This window comes from Calonectris borealis, chromosome 2, assembly GCF_964195595.1.
Source record: "Calonectris borealis chromosome 2, bCalBor7.hap1.2, whole genome shotgun sequence".
Taxonomy (NCBI): domain Eukaryota; kingdom Metazoa; phylum Chordata; class Aves; order Procellariiformes; family Procellariidae; genus Calonectris; species Calonectris borealis.
In genome coordinates, this window is record NC_134313.1 from 98,959,519 (window position 1) to 98,987,321 (window position 27,803).

Consider the following 27,803-nt stretch of genomic DNA (forward strand, 5'->3'; position numbering starts at 1 on the left):
TGGACACAAGCATCTGCCCAAACGGACAATGAGTAGGTCTTTAATGCTAGGAGCACTGGTTCCTATGAGGCTACTTTCCTATCCACCTTCCAGGCAATGATGCACGGAAGTGTAGTGCTAATGGATTTGGGAGCAAAGCAAGTATCTGGAACAAGTAACCAACGAAAAACAAACCCATACCTGTGGCTCAGGCCGCATCTAAACCTGTGCTGTCTCCTAGCACGTACTCGTTTCTCTCACAAAGAAAAAGTGGAACCCGCAAGCCCGCTCATCTAACCCCAGGTTCAAATCGGAGGTGGCAAAACAGTCCCAGGGCGGCTGCATGTGGTAGCAGAATGGCTGTGCTGTAAAGAAAGTTCAACACCATTCTTGGAACAATGCGTTTGCTAATTACCTTCATTTCAGCAAGGCTTTTATGCACTCAGGAAAGGGTAGAGCCAGCTAGATCTCAGAAATCTACTAACTTGAGCCTTTGGAGACAGTCTCATTCAAAGGTGGAGCAAGCCACGTGATAGGTGGAAAAACTAGGCATGAAAAGTCAATTAAATTCATTAATTCAAAGAAGCGTCTCTGAGCAAGCTGCATGAAATGAAGATCTTGCAAGTAACTTTTCTGAGCAAAGCAACATAAAATCCAAGAGATGGACAAATCAAAACAGCTAAAACGTCAGTTTTGATAAGCAAACCCCTGTGTAATGGAGAGGGCTGATAATGTAGCAGGCAGGATACAGGACGCGGCTTTGAGGAACTCATTGAGGAACTTTTGAGCTCATTTCTCCACCCCCCCAGTAATTTCTCATGCGACCCTGGGCAAGCCACCAACTTGGATTCATCCCCAGCTAACTGTAGATGTTAAGAGGAGGATGGTGCCTAAATTTAGGACTGTCAGCAGTTTAGGCCCCTTTCCACAGTCTAGAGGGCAGTGCAGACATCAGGCGAGCTAAGAGGTTCACCTAATTTAGAAACCGTAGCAGAATATCTACTATTAGACAGGATGGGTAGTGGCCTCCTTGCCTCAATTCCCAACTCTGGACACCGGGATGGCATGACTGATTCTTTGCCAAGACTATGGGAAAGTGGCATTTATTAAAGAACATGAAACTCTGAAATGCACTGTTGATAGGAGCAAGATGATCAGTCAGAGAGCTGTGCACTACTCTTAGTGATTTGCTTCGGAAGATTTTCAAATTGGATGCGTCGGGTTTGACTTCCTTGCAAGCCAGGCTTGCCAAGAAATAAGTAAACAAACCTGATAAAGCACATTTTCCACTAACTGTTATTTGCAAATAAGTATTCTGTCATATGCTGCTGTATTCGTAGAGGAGGTTGTATATGGAACCAGATCTGGTTCTCTACAAGTGACGCTTTCTGTTCTGTATTTTCCTTTTCTTCACTACGCCCTTCTGGTGCAGTCTTTGCACTCATCTCTTGTATTTATTGATGATAATCTTTATTAAACTCTTGCTTGCAGAACCCATTCTTAAGAGGCTGATTATCGACACATGTAACCTTTTACCATCTTCTCACACTTCTAGAAGACATAATTCACACTGCTTGTGTTTTGAACTTGACTGATGGAAGCGGGAGGAAGGCTTCACAACGGTACCTCTGAAACCTGAATCTTTGCAAACCGTCCTTCTTGTGTTTCTGGTAACAACAATTTTAGCCCTGGGAGAAACTGTGACCTTTGCTTAGTAAATTTTATTTTCTCCTCTATTTGAGCTCTAAGCTGCTTTTGATTTCTGTATTTTAAATGGTATCTAGTCACTGCCACCTGGTGCCAGGACATGCATGGGCTGGAAGAGCTTTCTTTTCTCATGTGATGACGGCTCTTCTGTGCCAAGCGTCATATAGCTGTCACCTTCCTCCTTAATTTAAATAGGGTTTTGTATGTGGAGTGAATTCTGGAAGGAAAATGACCATTGATGGGACTGAGGTAGGGAGAGGATCCAGCCATGTGCAACGAACAGGTGGGGCTGAGGTTGCTGGATTAGTGGCTGACCCTCGTCCTCTCCTCAGCACGTTAAGAGTTCCACAAGCGTTGTGCGAGACAGGCACCTACGTCCTTCCGTAAACTCATTGACTGGAGATGGGGAGAAATGAAGAAGTTAGTTTTCCACAAATTATGCTTCTGCTCACGGACCCTGACATCTGTAAAGGGAAATAAATACATTGTAGGCTGGGTAGTGACAGATGAGAATAAGGTCTCTTCCAAGAAGCCTGAATTAGTTAGCTCTTTAATTTGCATGTTATGTAAGGGAGGAGGGGGAATCTCCCCCCCTCCTCTTGTGTAAGAAGGGGCGCAGGGGGACTGGATGGTCCCTAAGAGGAAAGTAAGGTGCAAGAGGGGCAGCGAGTGAAGTAAAGGGACAAGTTACGCAACTTTCACTTAATTGGGAATTGTGTTTCAAATCTGCAGAAAACAGCATGTTGCTCCCCTTGTTCCCTAGACAGAAAGGCACAGTTTTACAATCTCCTTTTATTGTTTTGCTGATAAGCAGGCATTGCACATTTCTGACACTATACAAAATGTCCTTTAGAAAACTCAGTCGGTGCCGTGGCCTTTTCCAGCTGGAACATTAAAACCAGAGCCTGGCTGGCCAGCTAAGTTTTCACCCCATAACACAGTGTCTCAGCGGTGGCAGGCCGAGGTACTCCAGCTAGAAAGGGAAAAAGCCTCAGCTCCTGCTTCCACCCTCGCCCAAACGCGTAGCAGTGCAAACACAGCACAAACTTCCCAGCCCTTGGGGCAAGCTGGCGTGGCGTGCACCGGGACGACTTGTTGAGTAGATGACTTTGTGTGATCGTGCACGACTTTGTATTTCCACTCTGCAAACACTGACCGCTAGCCACAGTTTAGTCCTGTTCTGCTTATTTTGTAAGACCCCTACTGTGACCCATACTGTTACAGACTCCTACTATAAACAGCTATCGAGTGAGCGAATCTTCCTTCTTTGGCAAAACTCCCAAAGGGTATTTCTGCGCGGCACAGACCTGCCCAGTACCTCCCAGTGCCCAAGGAAGCGTCAGGGGGTTACCCCTTCCCGGGGAAACCCACCTCCTGGCCTGGCAGTCCCCGCGGCCTGAAATGACCCATCCGGGCCACTGGCAACTGAACATAAATTTGGTTTTGCATTACTCGAACAAGCAACAGGAATAGCTTGATTCTGGTCAGTCTCTAGACCTGAAAGCAGAGTTATCAGAAATCGCTGAATCAGAGGATATGGATCTCTGACAACAATAATATTTATGAATCCTTACCAAAAATTGCTGAAGACGTTTTTGTTTTTTCAAAAACAAAAAAAAACAACAGAAAGAATAGCACCTTCAGATATGTTTGTGCTTTGTTACTCAAAGGAAACATGCATGCCATTTTTGCCAGCTTACAAAATACTTTCTAACAAAGCATTTTGACAAAGCTGAAAATATCTTACACTGATGTGAGTCATTTTGGCCTCAAGTGCACATCTTAGAAAAAGGAATCTCAGAAAAAAATCTCTTTTAAGTAAGTGCTGGCATGAAATACGGTCTTTAAGTGACAGGCCTGGAAAGGCTATGCATATTTGTATTCTATACAGAAACGATAGCTATCTTGCAACCCACACAACTGCTGTGTTTTTTCTTTCTTTTTTTTTTTTTAAAAAACACCAAGAAGCCAAAAAAAAATCACCTGATTTCTTTCCCAACTTTTGGATACTGATAAAGTTTATTGCTTCAGTGGGCTACGATTACTTTTTATATGTAGCTAGGTGACCTCTGCTGGTAGATTCTTATCATAACTGCAGTAATTCACACATACAGGTACAGATACATTGGTATTCTGGCAACTGCTGCCCTACATACACAAGACGACATAATACACAAGAAGATACTATCCTTGCTCTGAAAAATAGACTCCCACGCTGAAAAGGTACAAAAAAAATTTGTATAACCCAGCTTTCTCCACCCACAGATGTTTTATAGGGCAGTTTTTAGAGAACCTTTGATAAAAAGGTATGACCATCACAGGATGGGGCTACTGGTGTTTATTCAGCATAATGGTCTAAATGCTCGCTATTGCTCGGAAAGCCCCTAAACTTTATCCTGCTAGAAGCAGGGAAGTTATACCGAGGAAGGGATTAGTCTCCACTTGCATTCCTTTCTTGTACTCTTTCTCATACCATCTGCTAACAGCCATTGTGGGAGAAAGGATACCAGCTAAATGGACCTTTATTCTGACTCAGCACGGCTGTAGACAGTCTGTCCGCTATGATACAGCAGCACAGTATAATTTGATACTTTAAAAAAATAGCCATTCACCTGAGCGATCACAATGCAACTTGCAGTTAACAGCCTTGCTCTTTGTGATATCCAAGGTCATTTCTATTATTACAGCACAGTGCACGGAAATACCACAAATACCAAGAGAGTTCTTATCTATTTATCATAGGTGAAATTGGCACGCTTTGCAGCACAACGGCTCCACTCCATTCGAGTTCATTTGAGTTTATATTCAGAGGCTTGCTTTCTCGGTAGGGAGCTCAGTGGATTTCACGCACGTATGTATGTACGATGGCATTGCCGCTGCCGTTTCTCAAGTGTCCAGCTTCCACGCTGACAGCTACTGCGCCTCAGCAAACATAAACATGCCGGAAAAAAACTCGCCCTGACCTTGCCAGAGTTAGCGGCAGCAGCCAAAGGCAAAGGCTGGGCACGGGTCTTTCCTCCTCCTGACCGCACGCCCCTGGCTTTACGTGCCTGCTGCTGCTCGCACGCCCCAGACCCTAAAACGCACAGTGGCACGGCGCCATGCCTCGCCACGGACGAAAAGGGGGGTTATACCCCAACGTCTCACCCCTGCTGCCCAACCCAGCCGTTTGAGACCCCCCAGAGGCCACTCGGTTGGGCCTGCGGAGAGCGGGCGGGGGTCGGCCGCACAAGGCCGCGCTCACCCCCGCCGCCCCCGGGCACCCCCTCGGCGCTGCCCGTGCGGCCCCGGCCCTCCTGCCGCCGGCGGCAGCCCCCGGCGTCCCGCTGCCGGCTCCCTCGGCGGCTGGGGAAGGACAGGTGGGGACGCTCGCCAGAGCCTTTCCCCGGGGCGGCGGCGGGAGCAGCGGGCCGAGCCCAGAGGCCCCGCCGGGCGGCGGAGCCACTCCAACGGCCGTCGCGAGCCTGAGGGGCGGCCGCGACACCTCCACCGCGGGCGGCACCGCGCCTGCCGCCGCCGCCCGGCCCGCCCCGCCCCGCTGTTATAATAACAACAACAACGCTGACAATAATCACAATAATTATTGTTGTTATGGCCAGGCCGACGGTGCCCCGCCGGCCGCCGACGGCTCCTGCGCGCCGCCGCCAGGCGGCTGAGGCGGCCGGCCGCCCTCAGGTGCGAAGCGCGGGGCGGCGAGGCGCCCCCTGGCGGCCCGCCCCTGGCGCGGCCCGCGGCGCCCCCCGCCCCTCCCCTCCCCGCCCCGCCCCTCCCCGCCGGCGGGTCGCCCCCGGCCCCCCTCGGCCCCCCCCGGCCCCCCCCGCCGCCCGCCGCCGCCGCCGCCGCCGCCGCTCTGAAGTTTGCAGGCGATTTCCTTTCCAGGCCGGCCTTATCTCGGCCCGCACGTTGCCGCGCGGTGACTAATAGCAGAATAACATTGTCTCGGGATAAAATAGCGCCGGGGCTGTTTACCCGCTCCATGGGGGTTCGCTATAAAAGGGCGCCGGGGACCGCCGCGCCAGCCAGACGCGCCGGGGCGCACCGAGCCGCCGCTTGCCCCCGCGCCGCGCCCCGCAGGGGACGGGACACGGCTCTCCGTCCCCAGGCTGGGAGAGGCTTTCCCCCCTTTTTTCTCTTTCATTAATTTTTCCCTTTTTTTCCCCCCTCCTTTTTTTCGTCCGCTCTCCGCTGCCTGCTATGGATTATTCCCAGATGATCGTCTCGCTGCTCTTCGTGCTCTGCCCGGGGCTGCTGCCGGCAGGTAGGTGCCGGTCCCCCGCCGCTCGCCGCCGCCTGGGTCCGGCCCTGCGGGGGGGCTGCCGGGTCGCAGCCGGGCTCCGTTGCCGGCTGGCGGGGAGCGCCGCCGGGCACCGCGGGGAGGGCGTCCCGAGGAGGCTGAGGGGTGCAGCGGGAGGGGCTGTCGGCGGGGACGCGCGGGGTGCCTGGTTGCTGCGGGTGCTGAGCTCTGCCGCTCCCTCCCCGCAGCGCCCGGAGCCGAGGCGGGTCCCCCGCCGCCCCCCGCCGCCGCGCACCGCCGCGCCCGGCGCTGCTCCTGCTCCTCATTGCTGGACGAGGAGTGCGTCTACTTCTGCCACCTCGACATCATCTGGATCAACACCCCCGAGTGAGTGAGCGGACCGGGGGGGGCTTCGGCAGTCGTTCAGCGCTGGGTGCCGCTTAGGTTGGAAAAAGGAGGCGGGGGGGGAAAGGGAAAAATCAAGAACCACAAACCCCGCTGCAGAAGTGGGAAGGGAGGAAGGACTAGTTATTTGCACGGTCTCTCCTATTGCTTTTCCCCCCTCTCCTGCTTTTTTGCCGAGTTCAGCAGCGAGACTGTTCACTGGGAGAAAGCAAGCAGGATTTGACCACCTAGATTGAGCAGATAGCTCCTAATAACCCTAACACACCTGCGTTCCTAAAATCTGGGCAGGAGTATTTCCTTTGGGTGCTGCTCAGCAAAGGCTGCAGGATACTTTTCAATATGAATCAGAAGCGGACAAAATGCCAAAAGTATGATTTTGCCAGCCTGAATTTGTCTGACCGTTTTTCTTTCCAACAAGTTAGGAGGCTTACTCTGACATGGGGTGGCTCCTGGCCGCCTCTTGCTGCGCTCTGCTGCAAATTAACGCATCCCACGTGTTAACAGGGTTATGTACAGTGTCCATTTCTACGCTCTCCTCACCAAAAAGTCATGAGCCAGAGCCTCACCTAACGCTGCAAACACTGACTCCGGTGATTTGTTCTGCTGCTGGGTTTCCTCTGAGTGCAGAGGATCTGTTCCTCACTTTTATTGCTTCTTTCAGTGTTGGCAATTACCAAAGTTCAAAGAGATGAGGTTTTATTGCTTTCTATCGCACAGGGAGGCACAGCAGCCTTATGAAATCACAATTAAAAGGTCATTAGCCTTGTCAGTAGCCAAGCTAATGAATATGTTGCAGGATCATCAGAAGCATTTTCATGGAAACTGTGACCAACGAGGCATTCCCAATCCCACAACCTTTACTCATGCAATCTATCCCATTGATAAACTTGCCTAAAATACCCCGCTGTTTTGAAGCCACAGAATTATTTGAATGACTTTCATGTTGTCTCTTTGATCATAGGAAGACTGTTCCATATGGTCTCGGAGGCCCTTCTCGATCCAGAAGATCGCTGAAGGACATGGTGCCGGAGGTGCTCCCTGAACCTAGCACCAGATGCCGATGTGCCAACCAGAAGGACAAGAAATGTCTGAACTTCTGCCAGACAGGAAAAGATCTCTGGTGCGTCTATTGTTGCTACTCTTTAAAAGGCAGTACATGTAAAAGGGATGGATTGTGGTAGACTTACTCATTTTGGCACTTGCTGAGCGAATAATCTCCGCAAAGCCTTGCCTCCTACCTGAGCGATCACACTGCTATGATACATACTATGGTTTGGCCCAGAAAGATTGCTTATTACGTGCCTTGAGAAGTGGTTGATGAGATGCCTCACCTTGTGGACTGCAGACTTCTTTTTTTTTTAACAGCAGCACCTTTTCACTTTTAACAGGGCTCAGTCCACAGTGGAGAAAACCTCGCGTCACCGCAACAAAGCTGGCAATTGCATTGGACCCAAATGCATGAACCGACAGCTTGTTGACAGCAAGAAAATGAAGCGGTGAGTTTCTCATCCTGTTGTAGTTCCCCAAAGTAGCAATAGAGAGCACAGTTCACCTGCCTTCGGGTCAGCGTGGGCTTAGCTGGTGATTTCAGCTTGAGAGTTACGGAGGAATCGGTGAGGACATCTTGAGGGTTTTTCTTCATGCAGTGGGTTTTTAGCTTGTGAAGACACAGGTGCTGAGCACCTCCATTTGTTCAGAGGAAGCAGGCTTAGTTGTAGGCCTAAAGATACACCAAACTTCAGAAGAGTATGAAATCATGAAATACTGACAGAAATAAATAGAGCCTGTCATTTTAGTGTGTTCGTGCACTATCTTAACTACTTAAAAATATTATGTCCCAACTGTTCTAATATGAAATTGAATCAGAATGCCTTTTCATAGATACTTTACTCCATTTTACTGGAGGGAAAGAAAGAAGGTTATTGGTCTATCCGGATTTGGAATATATTGTTTCTTCTGGCTGGTGTGGCTGGCTTTTCAGAATGCAGGAGGATTTCTACCCGCCTTATCTCTTACGTTGCCCAACAAACCTGTGTAAAATGAGTACAGGATGTTAGTGATGGAAATGACTGCAAAAAGATTGAGGAAAGGGAAAATGAAGACTAAATTAATATTTAAGCCCAATTTAATATTTGATATTAGGAGTAAATTTCAGGACTGCCCTTTGAGGTCTGTGCATAATAAGCTGAGTGGCAGTAGGCAGCAATATCACTCCACAGTGCAGTTCGGAGACGCATGCATTGGACTTGGTGCAGCTATGAACCCCACAGAGGTGAAGTCAGCGTTGAAGCGGAGTGTTAGTTCGGCTGTATCAGCCCCAGCATTCAATGTTCGGCCGTATGCCCGTGTAAAAGTATGGCATACAGAATTTTGCCCTTACAAAAGAAGACTCTTTAGCGCTGCTTGCAAAAGCAGAACAGGATTTATGGGAGCAGGCAGCCTGATGATTTTGAGTGAGACTTAGGCCTTGGAAGGCTTAAATCATTTTTGAAAATGGGGCTTGCTTACTTACTTACTTGAAAAATGTACCCATTCATTGGAACCAGGATCAGGTTTACCTAAAAGACACAAAACAGCCAAAAAGAATAACACTGAAGACCTCTTGGTTGGATACGTGCTATTTAAGGAAGTCTAGGGCATCTATATTTGAATGAATATTTTAACTTATTTTAATGTTTGGGTTTAAATTCTGAATCCAGTATTTCAAGTGGCTTAAGTTAGCATAATTCTGACAGAGGTATAGCAATCAGCAGTTACTGAGGGTCCCATGGCAGAAATCTAGACTGAGGCTTACTTAATCAAAAACTGAATGTCTGCCCGCTGGAGATGCATCTTCATTATTGTAACAATAATTCAACAATAACAATATTTCTTATTTTTGCAGGCTGGAAGCCATTGGTAACAGTATCAAAGCTTCCTTCAGTATTGCAAAGCTGAAGGCTGAGCTCCAGAAAGGGTGGAAGCTGAAACATAACAGGGCGAACAAAAGGCAAAGCATCTGGGAAAGCCTGAAAGCATCCTAGTGGGAAGATCACCTTCTCCGCCACACTTGCTGACCAAAACTCTCTCTTGACTTCTAACATTCCACGACGGCGAAGGGCCTGTCTGTCCAAATGTTTGCGCAGCTGAGCAAAACGCTAAAAAAGTCCCGTATTTGAAGGGATAAAAGCAAAGGATTTCATCGTTTTGGAACTCGGATGGATGGGTAGAGGGGATGAAGGGGAATCCACAGTAACATACATGAAAAGCCATCTTTCTGAAGAAACATTTGAATATTGCTTCTGGAATGTTACCCATCAGTTGAGCAGCTTTCAGGGTCGACATCAAAAGCATCTTGCAAGGAAGATCTCACAGATGTGCTTAGAAAGGACAGAAAGCAAGATCTGAGTGGACAAACTTCAAAGCGAAAAACTCTACCTTTTGATTAAAATGCAAAAACGAAAGTCTCAGTGCTACTTTAATCAGGACTTACTGCATAGATACATGTCTACCTCGCGTACTGTTTGTTGCACTCCTGCTAGAGTATTTTTACACCTTGTTATTGCCTTTACTAATCAGCTGCAACCCTTTGCCTTTTTTCAGAAGTCTAATTTACTTGTACAACCAGAGTTATCTGAATGTGGGTGAGACACCGTGGTTGTTTGCATAGTCAAAGTCCTTTGGTTTTGGATACCAAAGGACTCTTCAACATAAAATAAAAGTTAGAGGACACTACTAGGTTTCCCATAACAAGTATATTTGGCTAACTGAAGTTCTAATAATAGAAGTTGTTGTGTCTTACATGCCACCAAAAATGCACGGAAGTGGGGATGTACCAGAGGCTGTTGTGAGATTTATTCAGTGCCTTGTTTGGTGGAAATGCGTCGAGACAAAGGGTTGTTTTGAATTATGTCAAAAGGCTAATATTGGGTGAATGTTCATAGCAGTGAATTTGTTCACATTGTTGAATTTGCTGACAGGTTGAATCTTACATGCTTATTTTTTTGTGTTTTGTATTTATATTCACACAAGTTCTTCATTATATTTACCATGTTGAATACACATTGAAGTAGGCCATATTGGTCTATGCATGTTTTATGTATTTCTGTATGAAATTGGAAAATGCTTTATGCCTATCAAGGTAAATATCTTCAGAAATAAATATTTTTAATTACTGTATTGGCTTGTTCTTCATATGCCCCATTTTTCTGTAGGCTGTGGCCCCATGAGCACGGAGGTAGATTGCCCCACGTACAAAGCTGACCTAGATGAAATGTGTGCACGTGATTGCCTTTCTGTCAGATTAGCCAAATCACAACACAGAAAGGTTATGCCAGATGTGAGACAACAGTTAATATTTGTTCTAGCTTCAAGCTCGCTCATCAAAATTTCATGGTGAAATTTGAATTGGCTAAATGAATTTCTCCTGGAGCAGCACTCTCACATGGCTGATGTCTTTTTCATCCAATAGTACAAATTCTAATGTTGGATTTACCGTACCATTAAAATATTGCCAATAAGGGGTTGGATATACGTGAAGCAGAGGAGAAAATGCACAGACTGGATGCTTTGTGGGCTATATTGGACTAGGCTGTATTATGTTACTTATTACCATGCTAGCCCAAAAAGTCTCAGCCTAGCCCACGAAAGTCAAAGATGGAGTCCTCATGGGTCTTCATCCTTGGGAGCCTGGCCCAAGCCCAGGAAAGAGCTAGAGCAATAGTCAGACTTTGCACGTCTCCAAACGTTTTGGCCTAAAGTGGTTATAGCTGGAAAGATGCTTAAAGCAAGTAAATGGATTTAATCATCTCTGATCCTCTAGGAAAAAAAAAGCACAAGAGTTGGTCCATGGATAAAACTGTTTTGTTTTTTCTTAAAAACAAACTTTTACAAACAAACACAATACAAGGTGTGTGATGCTGACAAACACTAAAAGCAGTCACCGTTAAACATTTCTTAAATTGTTCTGGATTTCTTGTCAATATCCATTTGTTTGCAGCGTTTTTCACACCCAAACACCAGAAGGCTGAATAAACCCCATAGAGCGCTGCTTTGCTACGTTTTGGGGCAGTAATTCAGCAGGGAGATGGCAGTGCTGGCAGCCAGGGTCCGACAGGAGAGCCTGGCCCAGGCAGCGGGAAGGAACCGGCAGCCCCTGCACTCCTGCGGATGCGGCCCCCGGAGCCGCCCTTTGATCTCTGCATCGGGACATGCGTGGATCGATGACCTCTGTCAGGTGTGAAGAGACCTCACTAACCCTCCCTGGTTTGCCGTCTCTTCCCCCACCGGTGGTTGCCTTCGGCAGCGAAAATAAACAAGCAAGTAGTCGAGGTGCTGCCTGTCACCCAGCCGATGTGGCAGGCGAGCGGGTGGCGCGGGGTGCCCCTGCCAGGGGAGGGGCTGCTCATCGGCATCCCTGTCCCAGCCGCTCCTGTTTTCTCTCCCAGGAGAGAGCGGTAGGAGAGGAGTGATTCTGGGAGCAGAGGAGCGCCACAGCAGCCCCTCTGCTGTTATTAAGGTTGGCTATCTAGATTTTGTAGGTGTCCGGGCTAAATGGTGCTGTGGGTGGGCTTTAGTAGCCCAAATTCCTGGCCAGCTGCTTAAGGGATTCTTGAGAGACCATCCTAAAAATAAACCTGTTCCTTCTAGGTTTTACTCTGCTCATGCCTGGACTCGAAAGCTGGCTTTCATCCTCCTTGCCTTCCCCCTAAACTGACCCCGCTGCTCGCTCATGCTGCAGCTTTGTGTAGTGATGGGCACCCACTGGCCTTTTTGGGGAAGGCACGGTCCCCAGAGCCGGGCGAGGTAAAGTAAGAGCCCCCCACAGCACGAAGCCCAAGTGGCAATGCAAAGAGCACAAGGAGGGTGAGATGCCCCGATGCCAGGGGCTTGCGGGCTTTGGGAAGGGTGGCCAAAGCCGTTCGGTGCTGCCCAGCCTGCTCTTGGGGCCTGTTTGCACGTGGCGGAGGCGGAAGGGGATGTGCCCCTGCCCCCGCGCTCTTTACCTTCTGGCATAGGAGCATAAACTGCAGCTTACCTTGCTTTGCATTAATGAGCTGGACCGAAAACCAGAATTGAACAGTCTGTTTGTCTCACTGAATAAGCAAAAGGGAAAATGAAGCATTTTATCGTAAGGCTGGCTCACATACAAGCACCAGGGTCTGCCCCAGAGGTTTGCTCCTTCTCAAGGAGAACTCCATGGCAGAAAGAGATTCAATAACTCAGGCCAGAACCTCTGGTGAAAAAAGAGAGGCATGGTATGTGCTGGGATTTATGGCACTGAACACAGAGCAGTGTAAAAGTACATTCTTACTTATAATAAACGACCTGAGCGAAAAAATATTCTGCCTGAAGCCAATGGAAACATTGTGCTGACTGCCGAGGCAAGGCTGCAGAGTCAGGGCTCTCGTTCTTCTAACTAAAACTAATCTCACGTCTTCTTTTAAAAAGCAAACCTTTCATGGCCATGATCTATCTCCTTTTTAAGTGAAAGGCTCTTCTAACTCAGGAAGAAATTTGAGAAGGACGAAGGGAAGCATCTAGAGAAGAGGGCCACCACTTTCCAGTGTGGCCGTACGCTAATGGTCCCAAAATACACCTGACGAATGGCTGAAATTCCAGCTCAGATCAAGAGCAAGGAAAGGCCCCGTTCCCAAGCTGTTACCAAATTGTATCTATCTCCCTCCTCTGATTTTTCCTGGGTTCGGCATGGCCATTTCTGAAATTGCAAAACGTTTCACAGGAAAAGACAACTATTTCTCTCCAAAATTAAACTTGCAGTACTTATTTTTATTCAATGCTGTGTGTAATTCTTTCTTGCTCAGCTGGTTTATTTTTATTTTTTCTGGATAAAGGCTGTTTTGACTACATATCAAAACAAGGTGTACAATAAAACAAAGCTTCAACATGTGAGTCAGGCTTCGAGTCAGGCTTCAAGTCAGGAAAATACTACAATGCTACTGAAATTCTTTCCATCTTATCTACATAATTTTTCCAGAAATGGCAACTCTAATCTGTACCATGTTATCATGAACTGCCCCAAAATAATTCACTCAGGATGTCCTAATGTTGCCTATAGAAGTTACCAAATACCAGCCTCTTTGTTCGTGTTTCCTTACATTAGGATAAATTTAGCCACCACAACACACTTCCATATTTACAAACACAGAATAAGCTGGATAAACCGCTGTTTGAACGCTATCTGATGTTTACTTTCTTCACACTCAACTGTTTACCTCTGTGTATATAAAACCATATCAATTTTCACTTCGCCTGCATCATGGCGCTATTATTAGGTTCCTTGGGTAGAAATCCAGCTTCCACGCTCAGCCGATATCTTTATTTAATTTACTGTTCTTCCTTCGTGACCTAGGAAACAAAAGGACGGAGTTTTTGATTAATTAGAGGAGAATGCTTGGAAGCTGCGATGGTGAGTGTAAGTATGCGAAGAGACAGAGCGTCACAGATAAAGTACAAAGATAGCGGCAGGATCGTTTTTCCTGAGGTAAACATCGTGCGAATGACATTTCGGAAACTTAGCCAGAATGGGTGTTCGTGTCTTTCTTTATTTTATATCTCTGATCAAATCTGAGCTAGGTGAAAAATGATAGGGAAGCCTATTTTGCTATTTCTCAATCTGGTTAAACAATCAGCTGGTACGTCTTAGCGGTGTGCCTGGGACAAGTTCCTCTGCTCTGATCAGGTCGAGGAGACCTGAATTCTGCCTGAAGTCCACCAGGTCAGTCGGTCAGCCAACAATTCCCTCAGCTTTAGAGGCATCGTTTATGCCAGTGAAAAACGAGAGCAGAATTTGACCCAGAAAGGCTTCGTTCTTGCCGATACTGCCGTGATGGGAGCAAATGGACACCGATTTGCTGATGCTAGCACAGGGCTCCAGCGGCTCTTGCTGCTCTTGGTCTGGGTTTGGGGTTTTTTGTGGTTTTTTTTTTCTCCCCGCAAGCATTTTCTAGTAACAAATTAGATAAATATCACTCTGGTAAGCAACGGGGCAGTTTGCCTCTGGCTCAAAAAAGCTGCGTTCAGAAATGGATGAGCCCCGTGGAGTTTGCGGTTTCATTGACCTCTCCAACTATTTTGGGGTCTGCGGAAATGATTTGAGTTCACCAACAGTAATTCAAGCCCACACTATTGTTGTTGTGTTTTTCCCCCCAAGGAAATAAAAAAAACCCCCAAACCCTAAACCTAACTTTTTTCTAGCTAAAGGAAAAATGTGTGTTACATGCCAGTCACTAGAAACAAATCCAACCTCTAGTCTGGCAAGAAGAAAGCAGCACTGTACTTTGGTCATATATATTGGATTTACATTTTCCTCTGCTTTCTCCATCTCTTTTCACAGACACAATTCAGCCAAGCACCCGGTGAAGTGTCCATCGCGAAAAATTAGCCAGTGCCCTAAGGACTTCTTGTGCAAAGGTAGCCACATGCATCGAATGTTTTGATGGATCAGAGCTTCTCCTCTTGTCATCTTTCTCGTCTTCATTTCAGTCCTATTGTTGCAAGAGATCTGTTTTTCTTTTGCTTCTTATTTTCATCTTCTCTTATTTCTAACAGGAGTATAAAGCAGTGATATTCACAAACTAGACAGCAAACTAAAGTGGACAGAAAAATTGGTCAAATGGTGCCTGTCGTATTCTTATCAGAAATGTGCAGGCCTTTAAGTTGTGTATTTGCCTGTGGAAGGATTTCCAATCTTGCAAGTGATTTAACCAAAAATAGGGCTCAGCCCTGCAAAGAGTTAAACTCTGTGGCCATCAGCTGTTCATGAAAGTGTGGTCATGTAAATGTGCACAGACTGCCCGGGACCTTCAAAGGGTCCAAGGTGCTGGGTACTTCGCAGGACCAAACTCCCTCCTCGAGGAAGTAAGGACTTCTCCTGTACTTTCTCATACCCTGAACTTGCGCACCCACTTCGGTGGCATAAGCGAGTAGAAAACAAGAACCACAATATTATCTGCAGGAGAGGTGCCTTGAGAGTGCCCTCTGGGTCCTTCCCTCATGACTGTACCTCTCATCTGACCTGAAGGGAGACATCTCTTTCCTCACACGTGGGCTGCCCAGCACATCTGACAGGCAGCTAGCTTCATGATGCGGCAAGGCAAGCGGGGATCAAAGAGCCCACGCTGCTGAAAGGAGTCATCGTCCCCGGGCTGCGCAGAGCTTACCCTGCGCGACGCCGCTGCCGGCGTGCTCCACGGGGGATGGGAGAGAGGGTGGCTGCAAGTTGCACGTCACACCAGCAGCCCTGCCCAGTTCCCTGGAAATGTAAACCACCCTTCCCACGCGGCTGCGGGTTCAGCCCTGGGTAATGCCGCGCAGGCTGCCCTGCGATGGCAGCAGCTCCCCTTTGATGCTCGTGGTCTCAAAATGACTCCACAGATTTTATCAGTATCTTACAGCAGATGTTTCTGAAAAAGCATCTCAGGTGGGAGGGCTGTCCACTCATCCCAGTTTCCCTGTGGATTGACGAAACTGGTGTCACTCGGGTGAATTTGGAGGAACCCCACTGATTTCACCAGCCCAGAGGTTTTTCAGGGTATCAGTCATGCAGATGCAGCATACGACTGTGAAATTGGCAGATACCTCTACAGAGGCTCCTTTGTCCATGTTTCTTCTACATATTCATAAGAAGAATCTTTTCATCATTTTTCCAGAAATTTTATTCCCCTATCTTTCTAAAATCTTGTGGCCTTTGCTGAGGACTTGGCCTGCTGTTTTTCCTCCTGGGTCTCTGCTAACCATTACATCATTCTCGGTACACATCCAGCAGGACGCTTTGCAGCAATGTGCTTTCCAGTGGCTTCCAAACAACGTGGACTAAGGCTGTTAATTTAATTTTACTTCACAATTTTACTTCACCCTGAATCTGCTTCATCATAAGCACAAGGACGTCTTTCACCTGGCTGCAAAGCGAAGTGCCTGCGAGTGCCGTCCTTTGCCCTGAATTGGCAATGGGCTACGGTTTGCTGGTTCCGATGTTGACCCTTTAGGCAAGTCAGAAAGTTGTCTGGATATTACTATACAGTAAAAATTTATTCTTTGAACTAACCACTTTCTGCTGAGCAATTATTTTTCTCCGCAAACATTTCTATAAATGTCTATACATGCACAGGGGTCAACTTTCTAAGCAAACTACAGCCTTTCCTTCCCCACCCTTTTATTTTTCTTCTCTCAAGCATTTCTGTGCTGTTCCTGTGACCAAACATAGCTTTTGTGAGCTGCTTCTGTATGAAGATGTGATCGTAGCTGTTTTTCAGCCTGTGATCCCTGAACATCTGAAGAGCCATGAAATGTGATTAAGAGATGCAAGTTCATATGTGCTTTACAACAACCTGTGTATGTGAAATTCTTAGAACAGTTTGTACTTCCACTGGAAATTTTTTGGTGGTCCACTTTACAAATTAATTAAACCTGTGCCTACGTGGAAAGTAGGTTTGAAAAAGAATTGCAAAATGAAGTCGTCAGCAGAGGACAGCGCAGAATTGAGTCCAGCCACATAGCAAATAAGAAAGATACCGCTCTAATAAAAGCCTGATTGTATAACTACATCATCAGGTATTGCAAAGTGTGTGTGCAACAGGGTACATCGGGGAAAACTTGAAGCATTTACCGACTCTGCATGTGTACTTCTAAGTGTGGAAGTGTGCACACATGTCATGTAATGTAATGTCATATAATGTAACGTAACGTAATGTAACAAAGGTCTTCCTGATGTTGTACAACACCTTTTGGATCTTTTATCTCCGTTTAATCTAACAGAGCTCTGGTCAGTATAGCCAAATTCTCTAGGTGCCCTTGCAAAAGATGCTTTGCAAAAGGTGCTGCTGTTCACTGTTATGCAGAAGTTTACTTTTGCCTGGAATTCTAGTCTGTTCAAATAAGCTCATGTTGTTTACATGGATTTTTTTACTATGAGGTCTACAAGGAGAGAGAGTATATTTGCCCTCAGTTTTCCCTCTCCGGACAGCACAGTTGGAGAGCTCTGAATCATTTATAGGCTAATTAAAAACAGACCACAGGCTTTGGTTGGGTTTTTTTTTATTTCTTCTTTTTGCTGCATTCCAGTTTGTTTAGCTGCTCCCCAGGGATTTGACATGGGCATTGTTAAGGACACAAAGGACCTCTGACTTGGGTGACATTAGTGTGCTACAAGATGCCTCCTTTTCACCTGACAGCCTAACCAAATCGGATCAGGTATCGGAAAGACTGACAAAACATCGGAGGACATGAAATATTTAGCAAATGACTGACCTGCACATCCTACCTGGCTCTGGCTACGGTAACAACTTTGCAAGGGAGCTGATGCAGAACTGCCCTTCTCTCTCCACCTGACAAGCTCAAACAGCTGATGAATTACCAGAACTAATTGTTGCCCTGACAGGCCTTTGATCCCTGGAAGAGTCAATTTATAAATGATGAGCTCCTTTTACATGCCACCACTGATGGAGCTGTTGAAATAGTTATAAAATCAATAATCCCTGCGGTCTGGGGATCATTTAGTTTTCTCCCATTTATTCAGGAGACAGCTCAAAGTGTCTGCAAATGCTCATTTCCGTCTCTTCCCAGCACCCTGCCCAGAAAAAGTCAGGCATTGTGGCAGGACTGAGGCTTGGTAAGGAGAGAGAGTGAGCATCTGAAAAGCAGGCTAGTCCAGATGAACACCGAGCAGGAGGCAGGACGGTCTCCAGGTCGTACTCTCAGCACTCGGGATGGTGTCTCCAGGAAGATAAAATTGTCAAAAATAAGGGCAGAAAGGCAAGGTGGGAAAATTTCGGATGATAAGTAATGTGGTGGGGAATGGTAGCATCTTCAGGGTGGCAGTGGAACAGAAATCCTATTTATGGCTCCTAGAGTCCAGCTCTCCAGGGAACCCAGCTGGTCTGTTCCCCCCAGGCATGCTGCCTCTCCCAGAGGCAGAGCTCCTGGCGGTCTGCTGGCACATGTCTCCTTCACCTGGGGCCATCTGGTTACGGTACAGCAGAGCACCAAGAGCTGGGATAAAAAACTCTGCTACCAGCTTGTCTGCGTGTGGCTTTAAGCGGCCAGAGTCCACCCTACCCAGGAATGATTGTACTTTCTGGTTTTGTTGAATGCGAACCTGGCTTCGCCAATCTGAAGAAAAAAGCCAATATTTAGCTAGAGTCCCTATGGGTGGGATCTCGCAGAATTTGGTCCTAGACCTGTATTGCGAGAGCGTATCGTGACCACCACATGATGGAGAATCCAATGAAAGCTTGTCTTCGTGCTGTTTGAGCAGGTTGCTAGCTCTTTTGCAAAAGACGCCTTTACATAATGTCAGGATACTCCAGAGATCGTGCTTCTCTTACACAGTCATTCGATGGCTTCCTTTGTCTCTTTTTTTGGGGGGAAAAATTATACCTAAGTATAGAAGGATACTTAAATTAAGAGGAGATCTAGGAGAGCTGTGTCCTCAGCTCTCACAAGTCAGCACAGCATCAATGATAGGAGCTTGCTGGACCTCTAGCAGGAGGCAGCACCGGAGCAGAAACGGTCCTCTGAGCAAGAGGCTCCTCCGAGGCCTGCAGGTGTGCGAGGGACAATGGCTGTCACCAGCGGTGGCCATGCAGAGAGAGGGACAATGTTTCCTTTCAACTGGAAGGAAAATTTAGCTGCATTCTGATGGGCCCCTTCACAGCAACGCCTGTCATTTTTAAACAGGAGACAGAAAGGGTGATGCTCACTGCTCAGTACCCAGGATTACGAGCACTTAGCTTCCAGGAACCCACCTCACAGGGAGTATCAGCACCACCACCGGGGTCATCTGGGATCCCATTTTCCTTGGGCCGTTAGTAACAAAGGACAGCTTAGAAGAATAGTGCAATAATAGCACTTGGATTTGAAGGAAAGTCCTTGGCCTGCTCTTGCTTTGCTCATTTTCCAGTTGTGATAACTAAACGGGAGCACACCAATATGGCCTGGCTTACTCCTGGGAACAAAGTTTGCAGGCTTAGTCCTGGCGTCATTACCACTCATCAATTTTTGAAAACAGCCTAAAAGCCATGAGTCTGCCTCGTATCTGGAAACCTTATTTGCACGCAATCCTGTCTTTCAGTACAATCACTTTTCCTGTGCCTGATTATTCTGATGAGAGAGCGCTTGTCAGAAAAATGGAACACCACAACCCAAGTGCATGCATGAGGCTGGAACAATAGGAGGTGCTGACTGATGCTTCACTTTCTGTCCTCCCCTGAAAGCTTGTACACAAACGACAGGTTTTGTAATGCGGTTCAATGTGGTTACTCCAAAGGTGTCTGGGGCCTGGCCACCAAGGCTTGTCCTCACCACAGGCAGAAGAGATGCTCCCTAAGAGTGAAATTCCCCTCTGGTGTCCTCCAGACTGTGGAACACTTGGACTGAATCACAGCATCCGTTACAAAAAGAAATAACTGATATGTTATTAACTGTAACGAGCTGTTACTAACTGAGTGAAGGAAATGGCAGATGCACATGGCTTATACAGTGAGATCCTGCTCTTGTCCAGCCTAGTTCTTCACTGTCTTACCAACCTCGGAAGGTCTCCAAACCATCAGCCTGGGTAGTGTGCAGGTGATCCATAGGGAAGTCTTTCTTCAGGCTACAAGAAGGCCTTAGGGCTGGGAAATAAACATGAAAAAGTTCCTTAATTCATGTTGAATGGAGTTAGATGCAACGTGCAGTCTTCCACTGGAGGAAGAACTGAAACTTTTTGTAAAGTGACAAAGGGTTTGGGGATGACTTTGCATCACCAACTTGTGTAGTAAACTGACAGGAACCTTGTGTAAATTGACAGCGCCAGAGGAAAAGAGGAATCTACTTCAAAAATATGGTTTCTGAAACTAGGTCTGGAGGGCAGCCTTAATCACTGTGCACTCTAGGGAATTACATCTTGAAGAGCCAACAAGACAGAGGTAGGAGCAATGCAAGAGCAAAATGAGACTGAAGAGACTCTGTACAGCCTCTTCTTGCAACTTACTTTCTGACCCTAAGAGCCCCATGAAACTCCCAACAAGGAACCGCCTTCCAAAACAGGAAGGGCAACAAGAATGCACCGAGAGGAGCAGAGCAGGGTGATCAGCTCAAAGTCCTCAGCCTGGTATTAATTTAGTGGCAATTCAATATTGAGCAATTTATTCTCAGGATATTATTCACCCTGAAGTACCAGTACGCTTCCCAGCTGAGTGAAGGGTTTAGAAGCAGATACGTTTTCAGATTGGTTAGCATCCACTAAGGAAGCAATAAGGGTGGAGCAAAGGAGAGGTACAGCTGGCCTAATTTTAGGAGAAATGATTAAGTGCAAAGAGTCTAGGGAATCTTCTCCAAGGAAATGAGATTGCTCCCAAAACATTATGCAGCGTGCATATGATAAAAGAGGCGGGTATGGGCCAGGAGGACAGGTTGATACGGAGAGGCCAGAAATAGGACAGTGGGGTAAATGTGCAGGAAGGATCTACTGGCAATGTGAAGAGACGGTGGGAAAAAACTGCCTAGTTTAATCCTACCTAATTTACATAGCTGACTGTATGTCACCTGAACTGAGAGGAGTTTTCCTCTGGAGGCATCTGGCTTTCTCCCCTGAGCTTGTGAAGGAGCCTACAGAGGGATGACAGTCACAGACATGGGGTCAGGACCACATCCACCTTACCTTCATGAAGTAGCATTTGAAAGTAGCATTTAATATGGATGCAACCGTATTAAACAGATGGAAATGTTCAGGGTCCACTGTATTCAGTATCTAATTCTCTTATGGGAAATATGAATTTCCCACAGAAGAATAGCAGGGCAGCTATTTATCAATTGTTTTCCCAAAGATAAATAATAATCTTGCAATATGTTCCAAGAGGCAAGAAAGAGCAAGATGCACTGTATAATAGCTATGCAATAAACTGAAGGTGTGGTGAAGAAAATAGCATAAAGGAAGCTCTTGGCAGGAGAAACTCACCTTCTTAAGCTGGGTTTCTAGGACAGGCTTAATTACCATGAATTAACTCTAGGACATCCTGAGGAGGTAACAAGACAGAGGGAAGAAAGAGCAAGAGCTGAAGAGAATTCGATTCCCATTGAAAAGTTGAATGAGGCTGGCTCCTGCAGCCTGGCCTACCACCCTCACATACCTGGGCTGACTCAAGAGGAAGAGATGGCTGGTTTTGATTATCCCACTGAGGAGAAAAAAAAAAAAGAAAATTTCTTCATGCTCTTTTCTGACTTAGTCAGCTATTTGGAGAGCCTGTCACACCCAGGAGATGTTATTTATATCGTACGCTTCCAGGATAATCTTTCATTGGGAAATCCTCTGCCCTGAAAAAAGGGGAAGGGTAAAATAATTAAAGGACACAGTTAAAAAATAAAATTAATGGAAAGTGGTAATTTCAGTGTGGTTAGAAACGATGTAGAAACAGCACTGAAGCTGTTGCTCTCAATAGCATCAGAGTACATGCCAGGATCTCACTGAAGATCAGTTCTCACAGTACTCACTCCCAGTTTGAAGAAACCTTGTGAATGCATGCCACGTGTGGCTATGATCAGAAAGTCAGATCATTTAGACAGCACTGGCATTCCTTGACAGAACTAGTTTAAGCCCTATTTCTCAATGTGAGTTTGGCTGGTGAGAAAGTTGAAGTCAGGATGGGTCAGATGAAGGGTGGTATCAAATGAGGACCGAGCAGGTCCAGGCCCACCATGCTCTGCTCTGAAATATCTAGGTGACATCAGTGAACAGTTATGCTAGCTTTGAGCCAGATGGGTACTCAGTGAAACCTGATGAAGTGACTTTCTGTGCTGAAGGTAGAGAACAAAGTTGTGAGATGGGGCCACCTTGATTTGAATTGGTTTCTCATTAATGTTCGACAGCAGAGGGTACTGCCAGCTGCTGCAAAAAACTATTGTAATGGCAAAAAAAGTGTTCTCCTCATGTTTCTAATATTCACAGTCAATCACATGTGAGATGTGTGTCTACTATTACTTTGGATAAACTGAAATGTGTTTTTTCTCTTCACTGGATGAGATGGTCAAGGTACAGATAACTTCTAAATTGATCTTGACCTTTCACTGCAGATGAAAACAAGGGAGAGGACAATAGTCTCTCTCTTGTGCTCTTATGAACCAGCACACATAAACTTTTGTTGACTTGTCTTCTAATCCAGAAACCTGTATAAAGCTGCAAAGATGGAGCAAGCTTAGCTTATCTCCTGTTTGTTTAATGAGAAGTTTACCTGGTACAGATGCTGCCCTCAAGTTCACAGAGACCCATGTTTGTGTTTTGCAGCATTGCAATGACACAAGGAGCTCTGCTGAGGTACAGGGAACTCTGTTACACATTGTTGGTGGCTGTTGTTGAAAAGTTGGGGCAATGCCTGTAGGCTTGAATGAAGAATAACAGTAAGGATAGTGAGTGAGTTTGCTGGAAGTGAGTTTTCTGGTCAGGCATCATCCTCTAGCACCTCCCAGGTTAGTAATGGCACTAACACCAAAAGCAACAGAAGGTGGTTAGAGGGATAAAAAGCATGGTCATGTCTGACCAACCAATTTCTGAAATATTTATGACTATGGGAAAAAGCAGAAGAGAAAGGTAGACAGGGAAGCCATGGGAGTTACACATTAAGATACCAGAGGTGTTATGAGAAGTTCAAGGTACTAGAGATATATGCTGGCTGTAAATCATGGGACTAAAGCATCACATTACACAGAAAATATATCAGTATGGAAATCTTGCAGGAAGCAGATTTCTTCTGAAGTTCTGAGTAATGCCTGGTCCTAACCCTCTGGCAGACAATAAAAGGTTAGTTGAAAGCCAGAGGTGCAAAGTCTGCAGTGTCTTAAGCAAGCCCTGCACTTGTTGTACTCTTCAAGTCACATTGACTCCAGCGGGACTTCAGCCTGTGCCAAAAACTTTTGGAGATGACTTTTCATAGCTGCTTCAAGAATCCATTGAACTGGGGTGCAAAGTCATGGGGAGAGCTAGACAGACCCAATCCCATGGTTTACAGCTCCTGGTGAAGCGCACAATTGCTAAGAATTTATGTCACTCTCTTCCAGCTGCTGATACCAACCTTTCCATACTTGTCTGAGTAATGCCACCATTTCTTCAGTGTCGATACTCCTCTGTTTCCCAGTTTATCGATTTATCTTTCAAGAACTTAATTTTTCTAACACATTCATAACAGTTTGCCATTCAGTTCCAGATATTAACTAGTGACCAGGATAGTCAGTTAAATTGACAGGGAGACTTGAGGCTTCAGCCTTGGCCCTTAAATGCTTGCAGTGACACCTTTGATATATGTTTCCATTTTTCTGGTAATATTTCCATTAAAAAGTCTGATTCAGACTAATTTGTTTGGGAGATTTGGTTTCAAGCTCGCATTCTTCCTCCAAGGTTTCACTGGGTTGCGTCAGAAAAGATACATTTCATTATGTAATTTTGCATTCAGACATAGATGAAAACTGATGTGCAAAGCTGAGTGAACTTCTGTGTTGCATCTCCAACACACAACGTTGCTATGGGAAGGAGAGAACTGGCAAGAAAGCCACGCTATCATAAAAGAAAGATTTCAGTACCACAGCCCTTAATTCGGAACAAAGTAATGCTGACATAAGACGTAACAATATTTTCCATTGTGAATCAGGTGCCTTGGCCAAGTCTGGAAAGATCTGAATTCTTTTTCTTTTCATATCTGAAAATGAAAAAATGTAGTTATCAGGACTTGACATAAAAATAGACGCATTTTATTAAATGTCAGCACTCGCTTCTTTTACAGCTCTGCAGTATTTTGAATGTGTTTTTTCTGACTTGTTAACTAAGTTTCCAGTGCAAATGAGTTACAACTCAAGAACCTGATATTCAAGGTTGCTAAAATTTTGCAATTTTGTGGTATATGAATGCACTGTCTGTTCTTCTTAATAAGTAGCAATTTTTAAATTATATTTTATATGGTTTATATTTTATATGGTGTAGGAAACAGCCTAGTAAACTGACACACAGACAGAAGTAACTTCAAAAGAATTTTGATGAATGTTTCCCTCCAAATACACTAGTATTCCGTCACACTGAGTTATTCATAATGTATGTTGTTTAGCAGATACTTACATACTTACAAGGTACAGAACTTATTTTCAGCGGTTTATTTAACAGAGCTGGTGCATGATTTTCAAACAAAATAATTTTTATTAGGTATACTGGATTCTTTGGGAAATAAAAAAGATGCCCTAAAGTTTGGTTTTCAAAACATTTCTGGATTTTTTTTTATGAAATGGAAGAAACAGGCCTTTTTCTTTCAGGAACTTTGCCTATGTCATTTGTTTGCTCTATATTCTTTTGCTACTATTTTCCTGCTTTTTCTGTAACGAAATGGTTAAATGTGGGGAGAGGGAAAGGAAAGAGGAATAACAGTTGAGAACAGAGAAGGGAGAAGAGTTTCGGTCCTGGTTTGTTGTTAAAAATAGGCCAGTCTGTTACAAGGATCCTCTCTCTTGTTGCAATTACTGGTGTAGCAACAGCAAGCTTTTAGAGAACTGATAGGAAAAAGTCACTTTATTGCTACCGTGCCTCAAGGACTCCTATTTTAGGTTGTCTTGATAATTTTGCTTGAGTAGACCAGAGAGACCTGGGAAGTTTGGTTTGGAATAGCTACGCAAAATTCAGCTCTCTGAAGATCTCAGTTTTCTGAGAAAATGAGACAAACTAAGGGTTCAATCTTGCCTCCCCCTTTTTCTCAGCTGGCTGCATCTCTCTCTTGCACTCTTTGGGAGGGTACCATCTCTCCCCTACCGAAGTCTTCATCCTGTACCTTGCCCATCTGTTTGGGATAGAGGCAGCGAAGGCATGAAAGCTGGATCCCACTTTGAGAAACCCTCTGGCCCACGGGCCCTCGGGGATGCCCACAACTGGCAGGAGCTGCAGGCAGCCCACCACAGCAGCGATGGGACCTGTCGAGGTCACTCTTCAGGGACATCAGAGGACTGGGAGGTGTGTGGAGGAATACATCAACAGAGGTCAGAGAACTGGAGAAGTGAGGCAGGGGTGCAAGGTACCCATCTGCAGATTGAGCTGCAGCGCCGACGGGAACCAGAGACTTGGGAAAATTAGGGCATGAAGCACCTATCACTCTTTCTCCAGCTTGCGTGGAATATGTCATTTCCTACTCAGCCTCCCATTTCACAGCTGTGACTTTTTCACCATGTTCTTTTCAAACGAAAATAGGTCTGGCCCCTAAAGAAGACTTACCACAGCCCAGGCCCGAGTGCCCCCCTCTAGCTGGTCTCTCTCTCTTCCAGCGGTCCGTCTCTTGGTTTTAATGAACTGAAGCTGTAACAAAGTCCGGACAACACAAGGGCAATTCAGTACTGGGTTTCTTTCAACAGTGCTAATTCCTCTGGCCTTTACAGGGGCATTGAACCAGAAACACACCTCAAATGGGTAGAGGGTAAAATAACCCAAACAAACAAGTAGGGGAAACAAACTGGAAGGTTAAAGAAAAGATAACCTGTGCGTGTTCCTGGGAAAGTAGTGTTTTCTTCCAGCTCAATTCACCCCATGGCCAGGCAGGTCAGGACTGCTGGTACTGGGTAGTTCACCTATGAAAACAAATATTCCCCTGTTGGATAAAGTGCCACACTGTTGATATTCAATGCCTTTTCAGGTTTTAAGGCTCTCCAGACCAAGTAAAAATCAGCCAGGCTAATTAGCGTGTGCAAGTCTTTTGTCCTGATTGTGTTTTGTGTACATTTAAGAAAGCGGGACCTCCAGGAGGGTGCAAGAGCATGCAAGAGAGAGTGAGGAGGAGATGAGTGTGTGAATGCGCAACAGACAAATGAGTGTGTGTGTATGAGAGACAAAGAAAGACCAAGGAGTCTTTTCTTATTGTCAAAGATACTAGAAGATTTCTTCTTTTTAAAGAATGGCCTCAATGACACGTGATAAAGAAATATAGATAACGGGGCATTTCATTTATATAACTTATTCCACTGAGCTATATAAATCATGGTGCCTGTGCATGACTTAGTCTGGAAATGATGAAGAGAGATAACAGATAAGAGCACAAATCAGCAGCTTCTGCAAAGTGATGCACAGGGCTGTAGATTTCCTTCCCGGCTGGAAGTCAGGCATGCCAAAAGACACTGCGTGTGCAGCAGGAGCTGCTGTCTTACCTGGAGGAAAAATGCCACCAAACACAGCACGGGTTGGGATTTAGCAGCAGCAGTGCGCTGTCTGCCTGTGTGCAGCAGCTCCTGGCTCCCACCAAATCCAAAGCTGAGCAGAAGCGGGGAGCTAAAAGCTGCCATCTCTCATAGACTCTAGTTGCAAAACACAGCGACTCGCAGCTGATTGCTGGCCCTGCTGTGCGTTGCTCAAAATCTGGCCACCCTTTGGCACTCCTTTGGCAGGTTGCCTGCTACTGCAGGGCATTAGCTTTGGGCTACCCATAATTTTTGGAGAAAAAGTGACTCAGTGTTAAGAGATGTCTTTATAATCTGTAGGAAATAAAGCGTGAGTTATTGTCCTTACCTGTGATTATCAACCCGCTCTATGTAGTCTGACGAGGAGCTATTGGGTTAACAGTTTAATTCTTTCTCACTTCAGCTTGGAACTGACGTAGTATCTTGTAAGGAAACTATTTCTAATGCCACTGTTTGGTTTCCATTGTACTCTTTCTTGCCAAAAGAGAACTCTTCTGGATATACAGGCACAGATTATTGTACGTAGATCAGCAGTTTTTTGGAAAACACCACAACTCTTCACTGGCGATAAAAATCTATGAGCTCGCCTACGGACTTTTTAGGTGAGTCACTAAATCTAGGGAGCTTGGGAGCCAGTCTACATGCAAAACTGGAGACCAAACCCCCCAAATCAGTTTATTATAGTGCAAGTCTACAGCTGAACAAGGACTCTAGGTTCACAGGCAGGAGGATTCATTCACACTGCTTACCGCGCTTCTGAGAGGCGTGCACTACCCAAGAAAAAAAACAACTCTAAAAATAGGAAGGAAGCTCTTATTCCAGAATGAAATATGCTATGTTGATGCACCTGAAATTGATACAAAAAAAGTCAAAGTGAGTGCAGAGAATCGCTGAGGCAAAACAGCATTCATGTAGTTACTCAGCAAAACAAACCAAGGTGTCAGTTAAAATGGCTTTGTTTCTAGCAGCAAGTGTTTTTACATTGATAAAAATGTTAAGAAGGTGCATATGCTGGAAATGTGATGCCCATGACATTCCAGTTTTACGCAGTGCGTGCTGACATATGCCTGCTCGAGAAGGGTGAAAAATGAAGCTTTTCATATCCAACCCCAGGTTTCTACACGGCTGGCTCGGAGATATGATACCACAACGTTGGTAAGGGCCGTAGCAGGGGAGACTCAGATCTGTTTCTCTTCACTGTTTCTCCAGGGTGTGTTTGATGGGCATGTCCCAGATGAGTTTGGGCTGAAAGGGCTGGTCAAAGGCCCAGCTGTTTCCTTGCCTCCTGCTGTCTGAAGTGAGGCTGATGAAA

At 45.9% G+C, this 27,803-nt stretch overlaps 1 protein-coding gene across 1 annotated transcript; it reads left to right on the top strand.

Moving 5' to 3' along the window:
* The first annotated feature begins 5,696 nt into the window (after nt 1-5,696).
* EDN1 (endothelin 1) lies at nt 5,697-10,483 on the top strand. The gene is made up of 5 exons (XM_075140707.1): nt 5,697-5,944; nt 6,169-6,307; nt 7,287-7,445; nt 7,714-7,821; nt 9,210-10,483. The coding sequence occupies exons 1-5, from the start codon at nt 5,881-5,883 to the stop codon at nt 9,346-9,348; spliced, it is 609 nt and encodes a 202-aa protein (XP_074996808.1). The 5' UTR covers nt 5,697-5,880; the 3' UTR covers nt 9,349-10,483.
* The last annotated feature ends 17,320 nt before the right edge of the window (nt 10,484-27,803 follow it).